The sequence below is a fragment of the Setaria viridis genome, chromosome 6, assembly GCF_005286985.2.
Source record: "Setaria viridis chromosome 6, Setaria_viridis_v4.0, whole genome shotgun sequence".
Taxonomy (NCBI): domain Eukaryota; kingdom Viridiplantae; phylum Streptophyta; class Magnoliopsida; order Poales; family Poaceae; genus Setaria; species Setaria viridis.
This window is the reverse complement of record NC_048268.2, coordinates 36,010,656-36,030,109: the sequence shown is the minus strand read 5'-3', so window position 1 is coordinate 36,030,109 and position 19,454 is coordinate 36,010,656. Positions and strand designations below refer to the sequence as shown.

The window sequence follows — 19,454 nt, the reverse complement described above, 5'->3', positions numbered from 1 at the left end:
TCTTGAGATTGCAATTTCCGGAAGACACTAAGTGCAGGTGAACGTGCAGAGCCAATTGTTGCCTTTGCAAAGCTGCGGTTTCATTGCTAGCTCACTGATCTCATGATCTAGATCTGAAATTAAACTATAGATGAGTTCAATGAGTTTGCTGCCAGCATTAGGGACATGACAGCTTCATAAGCTGATCTTCAGAGATGCAGAGATGCCACAAGCTCCAAGTAAACGGACAAGAAGCATCAACCTTAGTTTCAAAAAAGAAGAAGCATCAACCTGTCGTGGAAATGGCTGGCAATGTTGCAACACCGCATCACTTCATCATCAGTGAGATTCTTCTTGTTGGTAAGTTCACTGACACCATCGCTTCAGCTTCTTTGGTTATATATACAGACAAACCATAGCCTGGTCGACACCATTGAAGTTCCATCAGTTTCTCTCCATTCTCTTGACCTCCATTTCTAAAGAGGGGGAAAACACAGTTCGAGTTCCAGCCATGGCTTCCATTCTCAGATCTGCAAGATAGCCTTCCAGGATTTGCTCTAAAGGAATCGAAGTTGAAGAGGAGCTGCAGACCCGTAAGGCAGCCATGGATTTGCTCTAAAGGAATCGAAGTTGAAGAGGAGCTGCAGACCCGTAAGGCAGCCCTTTCTTTGCCTTTCACTACCAGTGAGACAATGGGTGATGGGCTTGAAGGAGTGTTACAACAACATTGAGGACACGATGTGCTCCCCTAGCAGCCAAGGTAGCCTTTGCTGCCCACATCAGTGGAATGCAGTGGAGCAAGAGCTCGAGCAACCTCTGCAACGCCATGCAGAGAGCTTCTCAGGACTCAAGAAATTTCCAGAAGATGGTGCTGGTCGTCAAGCAAGGAGATGATTCAGCACTTCAAGCAAAGATCCAGTCTTGCATTCGCTTGGCCAAGATGATGATGAAACAGTTCAAGAAAGCCTACTTCAGCTGATAAGGAGAGCTGCAGGGTCAAGCAGTTGGCTGAAGCCAGAGAGATTGCGATCTCCATGCTTGAATCCTTGTCGTATCTTCTGTCGAAACAAATTGCGGCCCTGAGTTCCAGCAAATGATCCGTTGTCTACAAGACATTTCAAAAGAGAAGAGTTGTTTGCAGGGAGGAGCCAGGAAATGGAGTTCGCCACTGTTGATCTTGAAAGCGGAGTTGAGACTTTGTTCAGGAAATAGATACGGAGCAGAGTTTTTCTCCTCAACTTTCTCAGTTTGTAGATAAAATCACGATCCCTTGCGATCGGCATCTGCCTTTTAGAGGATCTGCTGATCATCATACAACTTTGTAGCTTGCCTGTAAATGAGCAATTGTACAAAAATTTACTGAAAACAAAGTCATAGTTTTTTGGTCAATTTCCTGTTGTCAACTATGCAGTTGATAAACTCACATAAGAGTTGTTATACTGTGAAATTTTAACAGTTCAGTTGTTGTTGTTGTTGTTTTGACAAAAGAATAGCCAGAAGATGCTCATCATAATTATTGATGTTTAAAACAGCATTTTGTTGTTCAAGTTGATCTTTGAAATGCTTCACTATCAGATGTGCATGTTATGCAGATGCCATGTGTTGCCCCAGCAACAAGCAAAGGATCCTTTTGCAGTGGATCTTGCTGCCCACATCTAAAACAAGCCAGCTCCAACACACGAGGTTGAGCGTGTAAGTAGCATGAATCGTGCTGAATACAGCATCTACTTGAATTAAGAACTGCACAACAGCACAATTACATGCTTGTCACAATAATAATTTGTTAGCAATCTGCTAAAATAATCTCTCAAGTATGCAATTATGTCAAGATCCAACAGTTGAGTGAACTAACCAGTTGATTCTTGCTGCCAGTAGCTGGAACATGGCAATGTGATATCACATTGGAAGGATAGCTACTGAACTTAAAAAAAGCAGAACTACGCATGAGTCACATAACAGATTCCATATGCTGCTGCCAGGTCTCAAAGCATAGTAGACAGAACCTGGAAAACGAAATAAAGAATTCTATTTGCCCACCATCAACATGGAGCCATCTCACACGCTTCTTCAGTATAAATAGGCCCCAGCTAAAGGCCAGACACATTCTACCCATCATCTGCTATCTCAGCTTCTCATCTTTTCAGCCACAACACAGAGAAAAGAGCCCCAGCAACAGCCATGGCTTGCCACCAAAGATCAATCAGTCTGCCTTCTAGGCCTGCCTCCAAAGTTGAGGAGGAGCTACAAATCCTTGAGGCATGCACCTCGTCACCCTCATTGACCATCGAGACAACCAGCGATGGTCTGAGGAGGCTTGGGGACATCTACAGCTCCATTGAGGAGATCATGTGCCTCCCCAGCAACCAAGTTTGCTCCTCCCAGCAAAGGAAAATGCTGGATGGAGAGATGGAGTGCTCTCTTGAGCTATTGGATCTCTGCAACGCCATGCATGAAGACTTTGCTGAGTTGAAGGCCATTGTTCAAGATCTGCAAGTGTCCCTCAGAAAAGGAGACGATGCAGCAGTTCAAGCCAAGATCCAGTCTTACTTCCGCTTGGTGAAGAAGGCGAAGAAACATTTCAAGAAGGCTGCAAAGAAGGTTATCTCTGCTGAGGATTGCAGGATCCTGAGACTGTTGAGCGAGGCCAGAGAGATCACTACCTCTCTTCTTGAGTCAACAGTGCAGCTCCTGGCCAAGCAAATTGCGATGCCCAAATCGTCCATTGTCTTGAAGGCATTCCAGAAGAAAACTTCAGTTGTTTGCAAGGAGGAACAGTTGCAGGTGTTAGAGTGCAACATCAGAGATCTGGAGGATGGAGCAGGGCATCTGTTCAGGAGATTGATCCAGAGCAGGGTTACTCTCCTGAACATTCTTAGCCCATAGATACTCCTCTATATTTGTTGCTATTGACACCTGCGATTGGCATCCGCCTTTTATAGGATCCATCAATCGATGTATACTTTAACATATGTATAGTACAAGTGTACATATAGTTGCCCAATGGAGAAAAAAAAGTTTTGATTCACTTTGTGGTGTCTATCCGGTACTTCTGGCATACTTACAATATCAGTAATGTCACAACAATGTGGTTCGATATGTTTCATGGCTAAACCTTTCAGATAATACAATGAATGTACACGAATTTGAAAATGCATCATACAGACATGAAGGATGCATATGTTTCAGTCACAACCAAACTTCTTTGCAATTGCTTTTTCCAGGCATGTCATTCACTATAGTTAGTACTTAGATATTCCTTCCAGTAATACAGATCAAGTGAGGCATAATTGTTTTTTTTCCGCAATAGGAATGTTATCTCGACATTTAGTTAAGAATGTAATGTGCTGAATCCTTGTGAGTTGGATCTGGTCCAACATAAACAGCTCCAAGACAAAAGGTATAAGCTTATAGCTAACACTAACACAGCAGATCCTAGCAGAAACCTTATCTGGAGGATGGAGCAGGACATCCCAGATAATAAGAAAAATAATTATTAGGATTCTTGCTACAAATAATAGACCATGGTATGAGTGATGCAACTTTGGCTTAAACCCAACCTTATCTGATCCAAACTTAGCTTACTTGGCTGTTTTGCTCGTGAGACAGAGGGATTCTACCACCAGCGGGCTAGTATATAATAATAATAGACTGAATAATTTGACCGAGGTATTTTGGATGTGGCTCGCACTAATCTTATCCGACACAGAGGCTCAAATAAATGCTCAAACTTGAACTCCTAAAATAGGAGGGGGGGGGGGGGGGGGGGTGAACATGTAGGGCTCATGCCTTGTTTCAATATTTCAATTAATCAGCTGCAACACCATCTGGGACCTTAAGAGGCAAAATCTGGGAAACCAAATTGCAAGGTTCAGTTTTGAATAGGAAACTTGCTATGGCCTCATCCTTTTTGTTTTCTTGGACGTGCCAGAGAGCTGTGTGTCATTTCATTAAAGAAGAAAGGAGTACCCAGATGCACAACACCACACATACACACACCAGGAACATTCCAGTTCATAGGTAGGCCTTCTCGAATGGCCCAACAAACTTATTTCTTAAATTCTTATTATAGTAGTTTATTGTTGATTTTTATGGTACAGAACAAAAAAAAAGAAACTTGTTCTTATTTCAGTCACAAACTAAGCTTTTTATGGTTGATTAGTCATTCTATATGATGCCAAGATTTGACAACAATTTAAGTTGACAGCGAAATCATAGACTTTATGCTGCTGTGCACAAACTTCAGAACTTTAATAGCAAAATATGTTGAGATTCTATACACATGACCTAATAACACAGAGCATTCTTGCACATGCTAAAATGCAAATATACAGGAAAAAAAATTTGTGCTCACTCATCTGTCTTTTGAGGCACAGATCTGTAAATTATTTCCATATGTTCACTGAAACTCTTCTTGTCAAAAGAATATATCAGTTTGCTTGGATTGCGCCTTGAGATCCTTCAACTTCTTCAATATGTTGGTAAAATAATCTTGTAAATACTTCTCTAAGCTGAGGATGTCATTTGCATCCACCCCAAGAAGCTGGTATGTCTCGCTCATTGGAGCAGAGAAAACTGTGTCGCTAGAGAGCACCTGTTTTAAAGAAATGTTATATTAGGTTTCACAAGCTCTGATACAAGTTACCAGTACAGAGCCACATGCAGACTGAACAGAAAGGATAAGCTGGTAACCTCTGAAAATGCCAATCTGTCAGCCACATCATTTGTCCATTGGAAAAACCGTGTCAATTGACGAGTAAATCTCAAGACTGCAACAGGTACCGTGGTTACATTGGCATCTTGCCCGGCCAACCTCTCACACAAAGTAATCACCTGAAGAGGGCAAAGGATAAATAATACGTATTCTAATTCCCAGATCCATCATTTGTAAATATCTAACATCAGAAACAAAATGAACTGCATGATAGATTGAAAGACAACAGTGATACATACCCTATGAAGATAGATTAAATCGATCTACAAAACTTTCCTGAACATTATATGTAATGAATTTCCTTCAAAAAGATAGTGCACAGTTCATTACCTCTTGAGTGGTCCAAGCACGTGGTCCAGCAAAAGTCAAGAGTTTCTTAGTAGCCTTCTCATTGCGCATAGCTATAAATGTCAGCCGAGCTACATCCTACAATTTCACCAGAAAGAATGTGTCAATGGAAAGCTGAAGGAAAAGTACAAAGAGATCAGTGGTCTCATTTTCAATTGAATGAGGAAAGAAAAACCTGGGTATCCATGTAAGCGATCCGAGTTGGAGCATCAGTTCCCCAGACAGACTTCTCTTCTAGTATAGGCACAGCATATTGCCCAATAAGGCCCTATTGCAACCAACGTTAGACAGGAATTTATTTATGGATACAACAGACAAACATTACTAGAACAGGATGTATCAACTCCATGTCTTTTTTTCTAGAATACGCAGGAGAGCTGCGTATCTTTGTATTAAGGAGAATGAAATAGAGTTTTTACAACGCGGGCCTAACCGGGCGCACTCACATGGACATATCGCCGCTTGATCTTTTACTTGGTTAGGTATATTACTGTGATTTATTAATAGAACAGTTCGACCAAGAAGGAACTTTCTTTCGTAATCTAACATCATTATACTTCACTAGGATCACTAACATTCTAAGAAAAGAATTTTTTTACCAAACACTTAATCACAGGGAGAGGATCAAATGTACCTGCATGAAACCACACAAACGGATGATGATATAATCCAGACCACTGTCCTGAATAAACTTCTCCGTACAATGCTTGATTTCCATCAAGGGAACCTCAGGATGCTTTTCACAGTTGTGGATGGAATAGAACACATACTTCTGAATCCCCATAGCCTTTGCGCACTGTATTAGAGCAACTTTTCCTTCCCAATCTACCTAAATGGAATAACCATCAGCATAACTGATTGAATGATTTATGGTATACTCGCTCCGGTTGAAATTATAAGACAGGTTTTGTTTCATAAGTACAATACTTTGACCATCCATTACTCTATTACTACCTAATTCTTTTACACAATTTTGATATTTTTATATATGTATTGATAAATATACTTATGAATATTATTCTGCATCACATGATGATGTATTAATGGAGTAATTGTCAGTCAAAGTCTTGTCCTATCATTTTTTTTGAATGGTCACAGCCTCACAGGGGGAGAGCATCCCCACATAATTGCATTGGCAAGGCGAAATTAGATAAGCCTTATAATTTCAAATGGAGGGATATGTAATACTATGTATTAGTAGAATACAATGTCACGTCATCCTTATGACAAGCACACAACCTAAAAGGTGCAGCCAGATGAAATTCTTTTCTACAGCATTTTCTTGAGAATATGCATAATAAGTTAAGGAACGGCACTACAGCCAGTAAGCACTTCATGCAATCCACTAAGAGCAATATGATTAGCTTAATAGCTTGAATAACAACCAGCAAATGCAACAAAAATATTCAGGACAACAGCAGGAGGACAATCATTTGTTATTGTGTTCACAGAAATGGTCATAACATACCGTCCGGATGGGCTCTTCAGGCCGTCCTGTCGCACAGTCAATGACGGTATGGATGCCAACAAGCGTCGCAGGGATGGTCTCCGGCTTGCTGAGGTCAGCCTAAAAAGTTCCAATTCAAAGCACACAAAATTACCACGCCGAGAATCCGCAATGCAGCACACCAACTGCATAAGCAAGTACGAATTGGACAGTGCAGTAGCAACGGCCTACATTGACGACGGTGGCGCCCCAGTCGCGGAGGAAATCGGCCGGCGCGGGGCGCGGCCTGACGAGGCACCTGACGTCGTAGCCCTCGTCCAGCGCCCTGCGGACCACCTGCCGCCCCAGCGTCCCCGTGGCGCCGACCACCAGTATGCTCGTCGGCCGGACGGGCGTCCCCTGCGCAATGCTGGTCGGCGCCACCGCCTGCGCGTTGCAGGTCACCGCCAGCCGGCACCGCGATGATCCGCCTGCAGCAGCAGCATCACGCACACTCGCACTGTCAGTCACTTGGAACGCAGCGGGAGGGGATCGAGGAAGCAGGGGCTTACCTTTCGGCGCGCGGTGGAGGAGGAGGTGCGGGCGGGCGGTGGAGGACAGCGCGGCGCGGCCGCGCCGGAGGCGGCCCGGGGAGGCGAGCTGCGAGGGCAGCGCGGCGAGGCTGGTCGACGCCATGGCGTGGCGTGGCGTGGGCGGGGGCGGTTGATGGCGTGGCTCGCCGCGGGGTTTTTGGCGTGGGGAGGAGTGGTGGAGAGGGGATGCCGAGCCGCCGATGCCCGTCGCGCCACGTCCACCGCCGGCCCGTCATCCGTTTCCTTCCTCGGGCCATGTCACCATCCGCTTCGTCTTCCCCTCTGGCGCTACGCCTCCGCTCTCCAAACACGCCTCCATTGGAATACGCTTTCAGCCCACCAAAGCGTGCTCCCTTTAGCGTAAAGAGTGTGGAAGGCGGCTGGCTGCTTGCGGTCTCCTCCGTCTCCGACTCCGAGCGAGCGATCAGCCGTGGGGAGGATCCGAAGCGCGCGAGAATGCAGGGCGGATCCAGCGGCATCGTCTACGGCGGCCTCAAGTACCAGGCAAGCAGCAGCAGCGGTGCCTTCTGGAACCTTCTAGAACAGCCTCCCTTAACCCATTGGTCCTCTGTCGTCGTTGCAGGCGCGGTGCATCGCGGACGTTCGCGCCGACGCTGGCTCCACCACCTTCCTCGCCGGGACTCTCAGCCTCAAGGAGGAGAACGAGGTGCGTCTCTTGCGCAGCCCTGGGGGCGCGCCGCTTCTGCAGGGGTTCCGATTCGGGTAGTCCCATTTTGTTGTCAGCGGAAATGGCGTGAGATTTGATTTGGATCTCGAACTCTCTGCATCCAAGTAGGTGCACCTGATCCGGCTGTCGCCGGCGGAGAGCGAGCTGGTGTGCGACGGCCTCTTCTACCACCCCGACGAGATCTGGGACCTCAAATCGTGCCCCTTCGATCACAGGGTCTTCTCCACAGTCTACACCTCTGGTAAAGAACAGATAATATCGCCTCTCTCTCTCTGTGTCCGTGAGCATTCCAATTTGCAAATCTAAAGCGTGTACTTATGTTGTTATGTGAAATATTTTGTAAACTGAAGTTTTGTGATGTGATTGGCAGGTGAGGGTTATGGCGCTGCCGTCTGGAAGATCCCAGAGCAGCATGGGCAGTCAAACTCGCCGCAGCTTGAGCAGCTCTTCGAGCTCACTGGGCATACGGGCAAGATAAGACGGTGCGCTTCTGTTTCTGTTGATGTTTGGTTGTGCTAGAGATGTTTGTTCTTCCCACTGTACAAGATTTTTTGCCTATGCTTTGAATTTCAAGAGTTATCAATATGTCCAACTTTAGTGGATGAAATGCAACTTTGCTGCTTAATGGTCTGGACCACATGGTGTTTATCTGTAATTAAATTAAATGAACTGTTCTTTGGTGAGTTGAGTGTAGTTAGTGCACTGTTCTGAAAGGTTGTGCCACCTAGCCTGCCTAATCACAACTTTTAGAGTGACAGAGGTAGACAAGCTGTAGAGCTCGTGGTTACTTGTGTGATTACACATGAATGTTGACGTGAGAGGGCTGTTATCAAGAAGGCTGCAATGAAGCTTTTGTGTGGTCTACCATGTTGCACTTATTTCACAGTACATGAATTAATTGTTGGGCTTATTTTCTGTGGTGCTCTTTAAAAGAGATAATATGAGAATTTTTTTTCAACTTCTAAAATAATTTTGAGCTAATTTTTTTCAACTAGTGTCACTCCTATATATTCTTAAATGTTGCTAGGTGATATGCATATCATCTTTATTGGTTCTTGACACCTATAAGCTGTTTATCCTTGCAGCGTACTCTGGTGGCCACTTGGAAAGCATGATAAGCTAATTAGCATTGATGACAGAAATATTTATCTTTGGAACATAGACACGTCAAATAAATCAGCAAAGGTGTGGCCGCAATCCTTTTGTTTACCAATATATCATCAGCATACTTACAATTTTTTTTGTTTTCATTGGTTTAAAAAGTTTTACGACCGCCCAAAGACGGGCCAAGAAAAGAGAGAACGTATACAGAAAAATTCAACCAACAAGTGAAATGTTAACTTTTGTATATGTGCATGTGAGCCTACTATTTAGAATTAAGATACACCCTATTGCTTTCATTGTTTTCAAATGTGAACTTTAGTACCCGGTTATGACACGCCAAATAGCCAAATCTGTTTACATACTTCACCATGGTCCTGATTTGAATTCATCTATCTATGTTACAGATGATATCACAGGGATCGGCTGACATGCTTCCAAATTTACGTGGTGGAGCTTGGGACCCACACAATCACAATTCAATTGCTGCAATATCAGATTCATCACTTCACTTATGGGATCTCCGTTCCATGGAGTTAATACTTTATCTTGATCTTCTATGATTTTATATGCTTCTATCTGTGATCCACTTGTTTCCATTAAATATTTGTATCTTTAATTGTGAATGCATTATTCTCAGCAAATCAATTGCAATTGAACATGCACATATACGGGATGTGGATTATAACCCCAAGAAGCAAAACATAATTGTGAGTATGATATGTATTTTGTTGTCTCAAGTGATAGCACATATGTTCTTATATTTTTACACAAAGGATCATTCCTTTGAATCATCTTTTTGTAGTAACATTGTATAGGACAATTTTGTAGTACTTTATTTTTCCTTGTTCCCTTGCAATTTTGTTTGACTATATTCTTGCATTAGTAGTTATGTATCATAGTTCATGTTCACTTAGGGTATGACATCATTCATTATTGCTAAATGAATGGCTAGAACTCTTGATTATGTTGTAGCGACTGAATTTTTACTGAGAAATACATTAATTCAATATAGCTGAATATCTAACCAATTTTGTAGAGTATGCCTATTGGACATCTGTGTACAATAACAGTGATACTTATTACTGATTCATTAAATTATGTACTTTTATACAGCTTTTGCCCTGAGAAAACTCATTTATTTTTCTAATTGCCAATATCTTATACATTGTAGGCAACAGCAGAAGATGAATTTGGAATTCTCTTGTGGGATCTCAGAATGCTGAAACATCCTCTGAAAGATCTCCCTGGACACTCACATTGGTATGTGCAGCGTAATATAGTGTAGTACAATCAAACCAGAATCTTTCCTTCGCAAGATTTAAACATTAGTTCTCTCAATTTATTCTATGCAGTATATGTACTGTGCTGTGAATGTTATTTGTTTGATTCGTGACTTCCTTCAAACAAGTGCAATTTTCATCCTGTTACAAGTTTGGTTTCTATTTTTGTTAGTCTAGTAGAGTAGTATATGCCTCCTTTATCAGAGCTGTGTTCAGTCTCTTTCTTCTTTTTTTATTTGACAGTAAATGTGGTTCAATCTCTAAGGGTGTGTTTGGTTTGGAGACGAGATGGGATGGGTTGGTCCTGTCCCAGTTTTTTGGGATAGGATCGTCCCGACTCGTGTTTGGTTGAGAAGGATGGGTTCGTCCCCATTTTTTTGTTTGGTTGGAGGTACTAAAGTAGATGGGACGACCACCGTTCTCAGCTTCTGTTAGCTACCGTCAGCGGGCCCCACTTGTCACTGTCACGAGTACATCTTCCTCCGTGTGATAGCGGCCAGCCAGGGGAGGCCGCCGCGCCGCGTGGGGAGGCCGCCACGCCAGCCCTTGGCACCAGCCGCGCCGCCTGGGGAGCATGCCGCTTGTGGAGCTCCGGCCCCTTGCCGCGCCGCCTGAGGACCCGCCTCCGTCGGCCTTGTGCCCCGGCCGTGCTACCTAGGGACCCGCCCCTGCCAGCCTTGTGCCCCGGCCGCGACAGAGCTCGTCGTCCCGCGACCGGCGGTGGAGCTCCCGCTCTCCCGGCCGGCGGCGTAGCGGCCGCCTGAGCTCATCACCCGCCGCTCATCCCCTCTAGCTCCGGTGCCTGCCCGAGCTCGCCCCCGCCGCTCGTCCCTGCTGGTGCTGTTCCGCTCAAGCCTTTCTCCAGCACCTGCTCACTAGCGCGCAACGGAGAGGCGCACGGCATTGAAGCGGGATGACTCCATCCACTCGATTTGGAGGGATGGGGTTGTCCCGCATATTAGAGGAATATTCCTCTAAGGGGATGACCCTATCCCACTTGACTCCCATCCAAACACTCCTAAAATTGGGACTGTCCCGCTCCGTCCTGTCCCGTCCTTGAAACCAAACGTTCCCTAATATTTGTGGTTATACCAACCTCTTTTTGCTCTTTATTAACCAGCAAATATCCAGGATTTTTACATGATCTCATTATTTTTACAGGACATGGACTGTTCAGCACAATCCTGAGTATGATGAGCTGCTTCTGGTCTGTCTGACCCCTCCATCCGCATGCAATTGTGTTGCAAATTCATGATATATTGATTTTATTGAGTACTTATTACATTGAAGCTTTTGTAGAGTGCTGGAACAGATTCAACTGTAAATTTATGGTTGGCTCAAGTTAGCAGCAATGATTCTGGACCTGACAGGTCTCTATTCTTAATCGGTGCTAGTTAAGTTGCTTTGTTTAAACTTGCTATATTGATGCCTGAATCTTGTTTTCTCAGCCCTGGTTCACCCAAGAGGCAAGAAGAACCATTACTCAATTCATATACTGACTATGAAGACAGCATATATGGTATGCTCGAACCTTTAGATGTTTTTATATATATTAGAATTTCAATGACATCAGAGAGTTAATTAAAATTGTAGGTATTGCATGGAGCTCCCACGACCCATCATTATTCGCTTCTTTGTCTTACGATGGAAGGGTAAGTACCTACATCATTTATTGCTTCATGGAACTTTGCCTTATGCTTCCGAAACATTTATGATTGTGTCTCTCTTAAATATTCATGAGATTCTCTGATGTTCAGGTTGTTTTGGAATCAGTCAAGCCCTACTTGCCGAGAAAATGAAGCTTGCCGGTCATCTTCTGCATTGTAAGGGCATAAACTGGTTCCTCCTTTCCAATGTATTGTCCTTATGATTACCAAAGTTGCCCCAACGAACATGTTTTTTTGTTATATAATTGGTGCTGCACGGAGCTTTACCTTGCCATTCTGTGCCTGTTAACAAGCATTGATGTGATGATGCGTTTGTATTGGTTGCAGCAACAGCGTGCAATTGATAGCCAAGAATGTTGCAGAAATCATCTTGGCTGATATCCGATCTTCCGCCCTCTTGGGTGATGCGATGCCAACAGTGGTACCAAAAAAGTCCGATGTAGCTTCGATTGGAAAGAGGACAGCACAGTCGAGATTATCAGCAGTTCTTTCCTGTATCTTCCAAGTCTTATCCACTGTGATTTCCTTTTCAGTTGCTAGAAATTTGTCTGAAGATCTGATCGGAGTGGCTTTCCGTTTTCGGTTTGTAAGAAATATTGCTTCTTACTTGACTCTTAGGATTTTGTATATTTGAAAAAGGCCCGTTATAGGGATGCTGCTTTATGCAGTGAAGTAGAGGCGAACTGACTTTGTAAGACCATCGAGATGAACAGAGCCAGCTATTTTATAAACCATTCTTTTCGTGTTCATTTTTTCAGTGATCGTCCCACGCTTGCTTGCAACCGTGCAACCGGGTCATGCTTGGTAAGCAAGAACAATCGTACAAAATTTGTAGGAAATTTGAAAGAGTTCGGTTCCCACCTGGATCATTTTTCGAAAATTAGATGTACTTGTTTTTCGATGAGAGGAAGTACGGTAATAAAATTAATTCGTATAAAAAATATTTATCAAACATCATTAGCCTGTTCCATATGCTAGTATGGATCATTAGCTAACAGTTCCTGTTAAACAAATGTTCATCCTGCAGCATGCTTTTTGTCGGAGCGGAAAAGAAAAAGGAAAGAGACACAGTGCTCCAGACATTCGCCGCACTCTGCTGCAGTGCACCGTCCCTTTCCCGAGTTCGAACACCCACTGATCCAGAGGCGGGGGCCGCCCCCACCCATGCCGCCCCGGGGACCACCTCACCACCGCCGTGGCCGAGGCCGAGGCCGGCCCTCCCAGCTTCCCTGAGGCGCGCCCTCACCACTCAGCCGCGGGGAAATGGTCCAGTCGCGGCGGCGCGGAGGCAACTTCCGGTGCCCGCGCCGCGCCGCGCTGCCGGCGGCGGCGGCGCTCCTGCTCTTCCTCCTCGCCGCCGTCGCGCTGCTCTACGTCTCCCCGCCGCCGGTCTCGGACCACCCCGTGCTCGCCTCCTCCCGCCGCCGCCGCTCAGCCCATGCCTTGGTATCGTATCTCCACTAGTGACCTAGCTGCTTCTGCCTCCTTTAGTTTTCTCCACACCTCCCGATCTAACTCCTCTCGCTTTATGCGCGTGTGCTCTCATGCGCGCAGCTGAACAGCTCCGGCGGCGGCGGCATGGACGAGTCCGAGCGCCGCGAAATTTTCCGTGTTCCAGTAAGTATAAGCTTCTTCAATTAGATTGAGCGCACCAGGTTGTCATAATCTTTGTTCCATTTAGTAGAGTTGTGAGTTAAACACTCTGCACCAGCTCCTGTTTCCATGAGTTATTGAACAGTTTGGGTGATGTTTTATTTAATTGGTGGGTAAATGAATTGGGTTCCATTTCATGTGCCATTTTTGGCATAGAGATGCTGACAAAGCTATTAGATTAAATTATTTCTGTTATTCTGATTCTAGAGGGGGAAAAATTTCATGCTCTAGTACACATCTGAGTTTGACTGGATTTTGTTTATGTTGCCACAGAAAATTGTTTCAAAGTGCACGTATCTTGTCTTCAGAGTTACTGCATAATGATTTGGTTGCATTTTTTCCTAAGCATGTGAAATTTAAGTGTTACTTTTATAATTGACGAATTCATTGCAACATTCTCTAAAATGTAGACGAATGGTTCGAACGTCAGGGACGGCCTTTGGGGTTCAAAGCTTGCTAGCAAATTTTATGGGTGCAGCAACTCAAGCAGCAAGTTCCTTGGTAGGCAAACCTTTTGAAATCCATGTTGACTGAAATTTGGTGTAGCTACATAAGCCTTTTTATTTGTTCCAAAATTCTACAATGCTACAAATGCTAAGTGCTAGTTGTAACTAAGGCTTTTGAAATTCTGGAAATAGTTTTGATGGTATCTCTTCTTTATTGGGTGGAGCTAGTTTCATTTTATCTGAAGTAGTCATTGTTTCAAATTGTGCAGATTCAAATATCACTACACAACCAGACTGCTATTTGATGATTGTTACAAGTGGAGGACTGAATCAACAGAGAACAGGGGTAAGCGTGTGCCACATTGCTCTTTTTCCAGAAATAAAATGCTTGTGGATGGATCGGAGTATAGGACAAAGGATGTGTCCCACCTTGTTATACATGTTTATGCACAACTTTATGGTATCATCATCCTCTAATTACAGTAATTCTTAAAGCTCTTGAATATTACTTGAATCTACTCCAAATGCTGGGGTTCTTTTCCCATCTTTCCTTCTTCCAACTTTCTTTTTATTGTCAAAATTTGGAAGGATAGAGGTTTTCCAGGCAAAGTATGATACGTAGATCAATATGTAACGGCCCATAGCCATGAATACAGAATTTACTGTGTAAACTTGGATGGCATCCTTTTATGGGTTATGTTGTCCTTAATTTAAAACATAAATTTGGATATTATTTCCTCAATGTATGTCTATAATCATTTTTTTCTCAAACATGCCTACAATCGTTACAAATCATCAGTTGATGCTTATAATCATCCATACTTTTGCTTGCAAGTATATTTATCGTTACAATGACAAACTTCCTGGCCAGAGCTCGAGAGCATGTTGAAGCCTTGAAATTTGAGGCCTGTCTCATTTTTACTGTCACGTTGAAATTTGAATCAGAAGGAGTGATTTTTTTTATGCCTTACTGATAGCTTGCTGTACTTATACACGTTCTGGTTCCATGCGCTTCTATCTTTATAAACCTAATTGACACACATGTTGCTCTTTCAGATAATTGATGCTGTTGTTGCTGCACGCATTTTAAATGCCACACTTGTTGTTCCCAAACTGGACCAGGCATCCTTCTGGAAAGATTCAAGGTTAATTTCAAGTACCGACCACTTCTATGCCTTATTCTTCTAAGGATGCTTGTATTTCTATGATGACTTGAGTGCATTTTGGTTGTATTTAATACAACTGTTGCTGCAGCAATTTTTCTGAAATTTTTGATGCCAACTGGTTCATCTCATCCCTATCAAAGGATGTAAAGATTGTGAAAGAGCTTCCAGAGATAGGAGGTAAACTTCGGGCTCCTCACAGAATGCGTGTTCCTCGAAAATGTACTGAGCGGTGTTACTTGAACCGTGTGCTGCCTGCACTTCTTAAGAAACATGTAAGTCATTGTATTGTAGCTGTGTTTATTACCAAGGTACATTAGTTTTATATGCTGTTATCATGTGCCTTAACCAATTTCATCCACTTATGTAAATATTCTCCGAAATTTATAGTCTTTACTCACTAAGCACAACATATATTTGAGGCTTTTTTCTGTGATTGTTTGAGATATTTGACTCTCTTATTTTGAGTACTAAGAATCAGTCTTTCACTTGATGCAGGTTATACGATTGACGAAATTCGATTATAGATTAGCAAACAGGTTGCAAACTGACTTGCAGAAGCTGAGATGCAGAGTCAACTATCATGCATTGAGATTTACTGCTCCAATACAAGAGATGGGTGAAAAGCTAATACAAAGAATGAGGGAGAGGAGCAAGCATTTTATTGCTCTTCACTTGAGGTGACCTATAAAATTCTCCTGTTTAGATCACATATATCATTTCCTTTTTATAATAATTGAGAGGAAAATGGGTCTAATGCAAAGAACATAGTTTCTTACTTTCTTAACGTCAGCGGATCTGGAAACCCATTTATAGGTTAGAAACTAGAACATAGGGAATTAGGTAGTGCTTTCATCACCTGAGCTAGGATGGACAGAATGTCAGTTTCCCTCTAGTGCCAATCTGATTGATGGGCCAAGGCCTCAGCTGGTCGATGACGATGACTGAGAGGGGTTTAGGTGGGGATACCACCTGTGGTGAACTCAGAGTGACAACTGAAAGGAGGGTCCTAATTTCAATCAGCTGCTATTAAATTCAATGCCCTCTTACGTTACAAAATGGCAGGTTGTCCTATTAGAGCAGGCGGGTATTCTGTAGCATGCCGTTGTCTGGATACAATAAATGTTGCCGCATTGATAATTTTTGTTTTGTACAGAGGCCACTAGGTGCTTGGCTGGCTTGATACCTAGAATCATTTAGGCTAATAGACCACTATAGTAGAAGGGCACATGTGATCTTAGTCTGAAGTTGCACGAGTTTTAAATACCCAACCTAACGAATACCTTTCCCAGTTCATGTACATTTCCTTTCCAGTTCTTGATGTCCCTAAATATTGTTCCTTTTGTAATGTCAGATTTGAACCTGATATGCTTGCCTTTTCGGGGTGCTATTACGGTGGCGGAGAAAAGGAGAGGAGAGAACTTGGTGCTATAAGGAAGAGGTGGAAAGGCTTGCATGTATGTATGCTACTGTGCTATTATATGATATAGGTGCCTTGAAAAGCCCAGATCAAATTTTCTAATTCAACATCTGCTGTTCTGTATTTCAGCCTAACCCAGAGAAAGGAAGAAGGCAAGGTAGATGCCCTCTAACTCCTGAAGAGGTGGGTCTGTTGTTGAGAGCACTAGGCTACAGTATGGATGTCCACATTTATGTAGCTTCTGGAGAGATATATGGAGGTCCAAGGACTCTGGCACCGCTTAAAGCTCTCTTCCCCAATCTCCACACAAAAGAAACAATATCCAGCAAAGAGGAACTGGCACCATTCTCTAAATATTCTTCTCGCATGGCTGCACTTGATTTCATTGTCTGCGATGAAAGTGATGCTTTTGTGGCTAACAACAATGGCAACATGGCTAAAATCTTGGCCGGGCGAAGGTGACCATTACTCTGCTGTTCATGCTTATATTACTCTGCTGTAAGTTGTTTTGTAACTTGTTCTGCCATATTTTGTGCTCTGCAGGAGATATTTTGGGCATAAGAGAACAATCCGACCAAATGCCAAAAGGCTCTATCCTTTGTTTTTGAACAGAGGGAACATGTCATGGGATGCATTCTCCTCAAAAGTACACATGGTCCAGAAAGGGTTTATGGGAGAGCCCAAAGAGCTGAGGCCGGGGAGGGGTGAGTTTCATGAGAACCCCTCTACCTGTATCTGTGAAAGGACTGATGGCAAGGTCAAACCTCGAAACGATCAAGTCTTGGATAGCAGTAGTGACCGAGGCAAAGCGATTGGTGAGCCAGCAGTTCCCAATTATACTGCCGAAGAGGTTGGCGAATCTGATGACGACGAAGATGCTCCTGCAGAGAAAGAGGTGTTTGACATGGAAATGGACGATGATGTGTTGGTCAGACCAGAGGATCCTGAGCTAGAACAGATTCTTTCAGATTAGTTAACTTATCCGGTGTCAAAGAAGTTCCCCAACCAATTCTTTTTGGCTGAGTGATTAGCGAATTTTGCCCCTTGAAACTGTACATATTTTTTGCCTTCAGTCTCAGTAGTGCAGTTTCTTATCATTTAGTTTGTAACATTTGTGGCTTGTTATACCTTGTAGCATGCGTTTTGCTCCTGTGTTGTTCCTTGTGCAACCCTGTCAGTCCATGTCTGTTGCTACGTTCTGCGCTGTGGGACTCCACGTTCTGCGCTGAAGCTGTGATAGCTCGCCGTGGAGGTCACGACGGCGAGGCTGCCGTCGAAGGTGCCGAGCAGGCCGATCTCAGTGGGTGGTCGTTGTTTCAGTTACCGTCCGGGGTGGACCCTCTGGGTCTGGCAAGCCTCAGACGACGGGACCTCATGGCCATGATCAGTGCGGCGGTGGACGGTCTTTCGTCTAGCGTCCACCCCCTGGCCTCTCCCGTACGTTGAATCCGGCTTGTACGGTCTGGATCGACCGCAAGGCAGCGGGGCCCTCGCGCGATCCGCCATCCTCTCGTGCTCGGCTGCTCCGCCTGGCTTGACGGTACGCTGCGTTGACCTCCGTCCCCCGGTGAGCCGCCGCACCGCCCAAGAAGGAAGAGGCCGGTGGCGCGACGCGGGCGCGGCTGCCGGCGCTCGCGACTCTAACGCAGAGCACGGCGGGGTCCGTCAGAACTCAGAATTAGCACTTCTCGACGACGGCCACGTGCATCTGCACGGCTCTTGGCGCCGCCATCTCTTCGAGTTCTACGTCGCCGCCGGCCGCTTCTGCCTACCGTTACCGTCTGGGGATACGCGGCGTCGCGCTCGGCGCCGTCTGCACCAACCTCAACTTCGATCCTGTTGTTCCTTGTGGCCTACGTTTTTTTTTAACGAACGGGCACGAGACGGTGCCTATTTCATTGATATAGTAGGAAAAAATAGATGAAATCCCGACAGTTCGGGATAGCAAAGAGAAAAGGAAAGAAAAAAACTAGAGGCCGAAACGGGATTACTCGCGAGATAGAAGTATCGCTAGGTCTTTGGCCCCCGCCAAGAGCCAAGCGGAGGCCTCATCTTTGATCTTCATCATTAGGGTTGACGGTGATGTTTCATGCCGATTGAAAATACGTGCGTTCCGTTCTTTCCAAATTTCCCACATAATTAAGAGGGTGAGGCTGCGTAGAGCTTTACGTGGCGAGTCCGGTGTTGTGGTGATAGTCGTCCACCACTCCATAGCGTTGGCTGAGGGTCTCCATTCATTTGGTCGTAGGGCGGGCTGCGCTAGCCATGTCGCCGTTTGGTTCCAGATTCTCCTTGTGTATCGGCATTCGGCTAAAAGGTGGTGTCCAGTCTCCATAGTGGAACGACATAGGACGCAGGATGCGTTGTGCGGCCATCCTCGCTTGGCTAAGCGATCAGCTGACCAGATTCGGTTCTGCGTAATTAACCACGCGAAGAATTTGCATTTTGGTGGTGCCCAAGATTTCCATATGGAGGAAACGTGTGGTGTTTCGGTGCAACCCAGGAATTGTGCTTTATATGCCGAGGCCGTTGTGTAAAGTCCTGAGTTTGTCAGCTTCCAGGTGATAATGTCGTCCTCCCCTGATCTGAGTTCCGTAGCAGTGACCATTTGCCACAACTGTGCAATCGACGCTAGGTGAGAAACGGTGATGTTATGGTCGATCACGAGGTCGCGTAACCAGTTATTTCAAGTGAGAGCATCATGGACACACCTATTCTTTCTGCGCGAAATGGTGTAAAGGAGCGGGGCGATGTCCTTAGGGCGTTGACCCTGCAACCATCCGGATGACCAGAAGCTAGTTTTCTTGCCGTCGCCCAGAGTGATGGAGGTGCATGCCGCGAACAGCTTCCTGTCAGCTTCGTCGCAGGGGGTTCCTGTGTTGTTCCAGGGTTTTTCCGGTGATACCCATTCGTGCCAGAGCCACCTGAGACGGAGGGCTCGTGCGAATTTCTCGAGGTCTGGGATACCCAGGCCCC

At 44.8% G+C, this 19,454-nt stretch overlaps 3 protein-coding genes and 1 pseudogene across 3 annotated transcripts; 3 read left to right on the top strand and 1 right to left on the bottom strand.

Moving 5' to 3' along the window:
* Positions 1–2,064: 2,064 nt before the first annotated feature.
* LOC117862200 (uncharacterized) lies at positions 2,065–3,004 on the top strand (annotated as a pseudogene).
* Positions 3,005–4,206: 1,202 nt separating this feature from the next.
* On the bottom strand, positions 4,207–7,186 carry LOC117862198 (protein HIGH CHLOROPHYLL FLUORESCENCE PHENOTYPE 244, chloroplastic). The gene is made up of 8 exons (XM_034745733.2): positions 7,037–7,186; positions 6,717–6,955; positions 6,507–6,605; positions 5,673–5,867; positions 5,214–5,306; positions 5,021–5,116; positions 4,669–4,809; positions 4,207–4,570 (listed from the first exon to the last, which is right to left on the bottom strand). The coding sequence occupies exons 1-8, from the start codon at positions 7,158–7,160 to the stop codon at positions 4,394–4,396; spliced, it is 1,164 nt and encodes a 387-aa protein (XP_034601624.1). The 5' UTR covers positions 7,161–7,186; the 3' UTR covers positions 4,207–4,393.
* Positions 7,187–7,402: 216 nt separating this feature from the next.
* Positions 7,403–12,545, top strand: LOC117862197 (WD repeat-containing protein DWA2). Its single transcript, XM_034745732.2, has 14 exons — positions 7,403–7,561; positions 7,641–7,724; positions 7,854–7,986; positions 8,116–8,227; positions 8,831–8,930; positions 9,254–9,381; positions 9,487–9,556; positions 10,021–10,109; positions 11,291–11,336; positions 11,429–11,499; positions 11,578–11,648; positions 11,723–11,781; positions 11,887–11,952; positions 12,124–12,545. The coding sequence occupies exons 1-13, from the start codon at positions 7,514–7,516 to the stop codon at positions 11,926–11,928; spliced, it is 1,053 nt and encodes a 350-aa protein (XP_034601623.2). The 5' UTR covers positions 7,403–7,513; the 3' UTR covers positions 11,929–11,952; positions 12,124–12,545.
* Positions 12,546–12,956: 411 nt separating this feature from the next.
* LOC117862196 (O-fucosyltransferase 6) lies at positions 12,957–17,628 on the top strand. Its single transcript, XM_034745730.2, has 10 exons — positions 12,957–13,242; positions 13,351–13,413; positions 13,860–13,950; positions 14,165–14,241; positions 14,952–15,040; positions 15,150–15,333; positions 15,557–15,738; positions 16,413–16,515; positions 16,608–16,936; positions 17,022–17,628. The coding sequence occupies exons 1-10, from the start codon at positions 13,060–13,062 to the stop codon at positions 17,449–17,451; spliced, it is 1,731 nt and encodes a 576-aa protein (XP_034601621.1). The 5' UTR covers positions 12,957–13,059; the 3' UTR covers positions 17,452–17,628.
* The last annotated feature ends 1,826 nt before the right edge of the window (positions 17,629–19,454 follow it).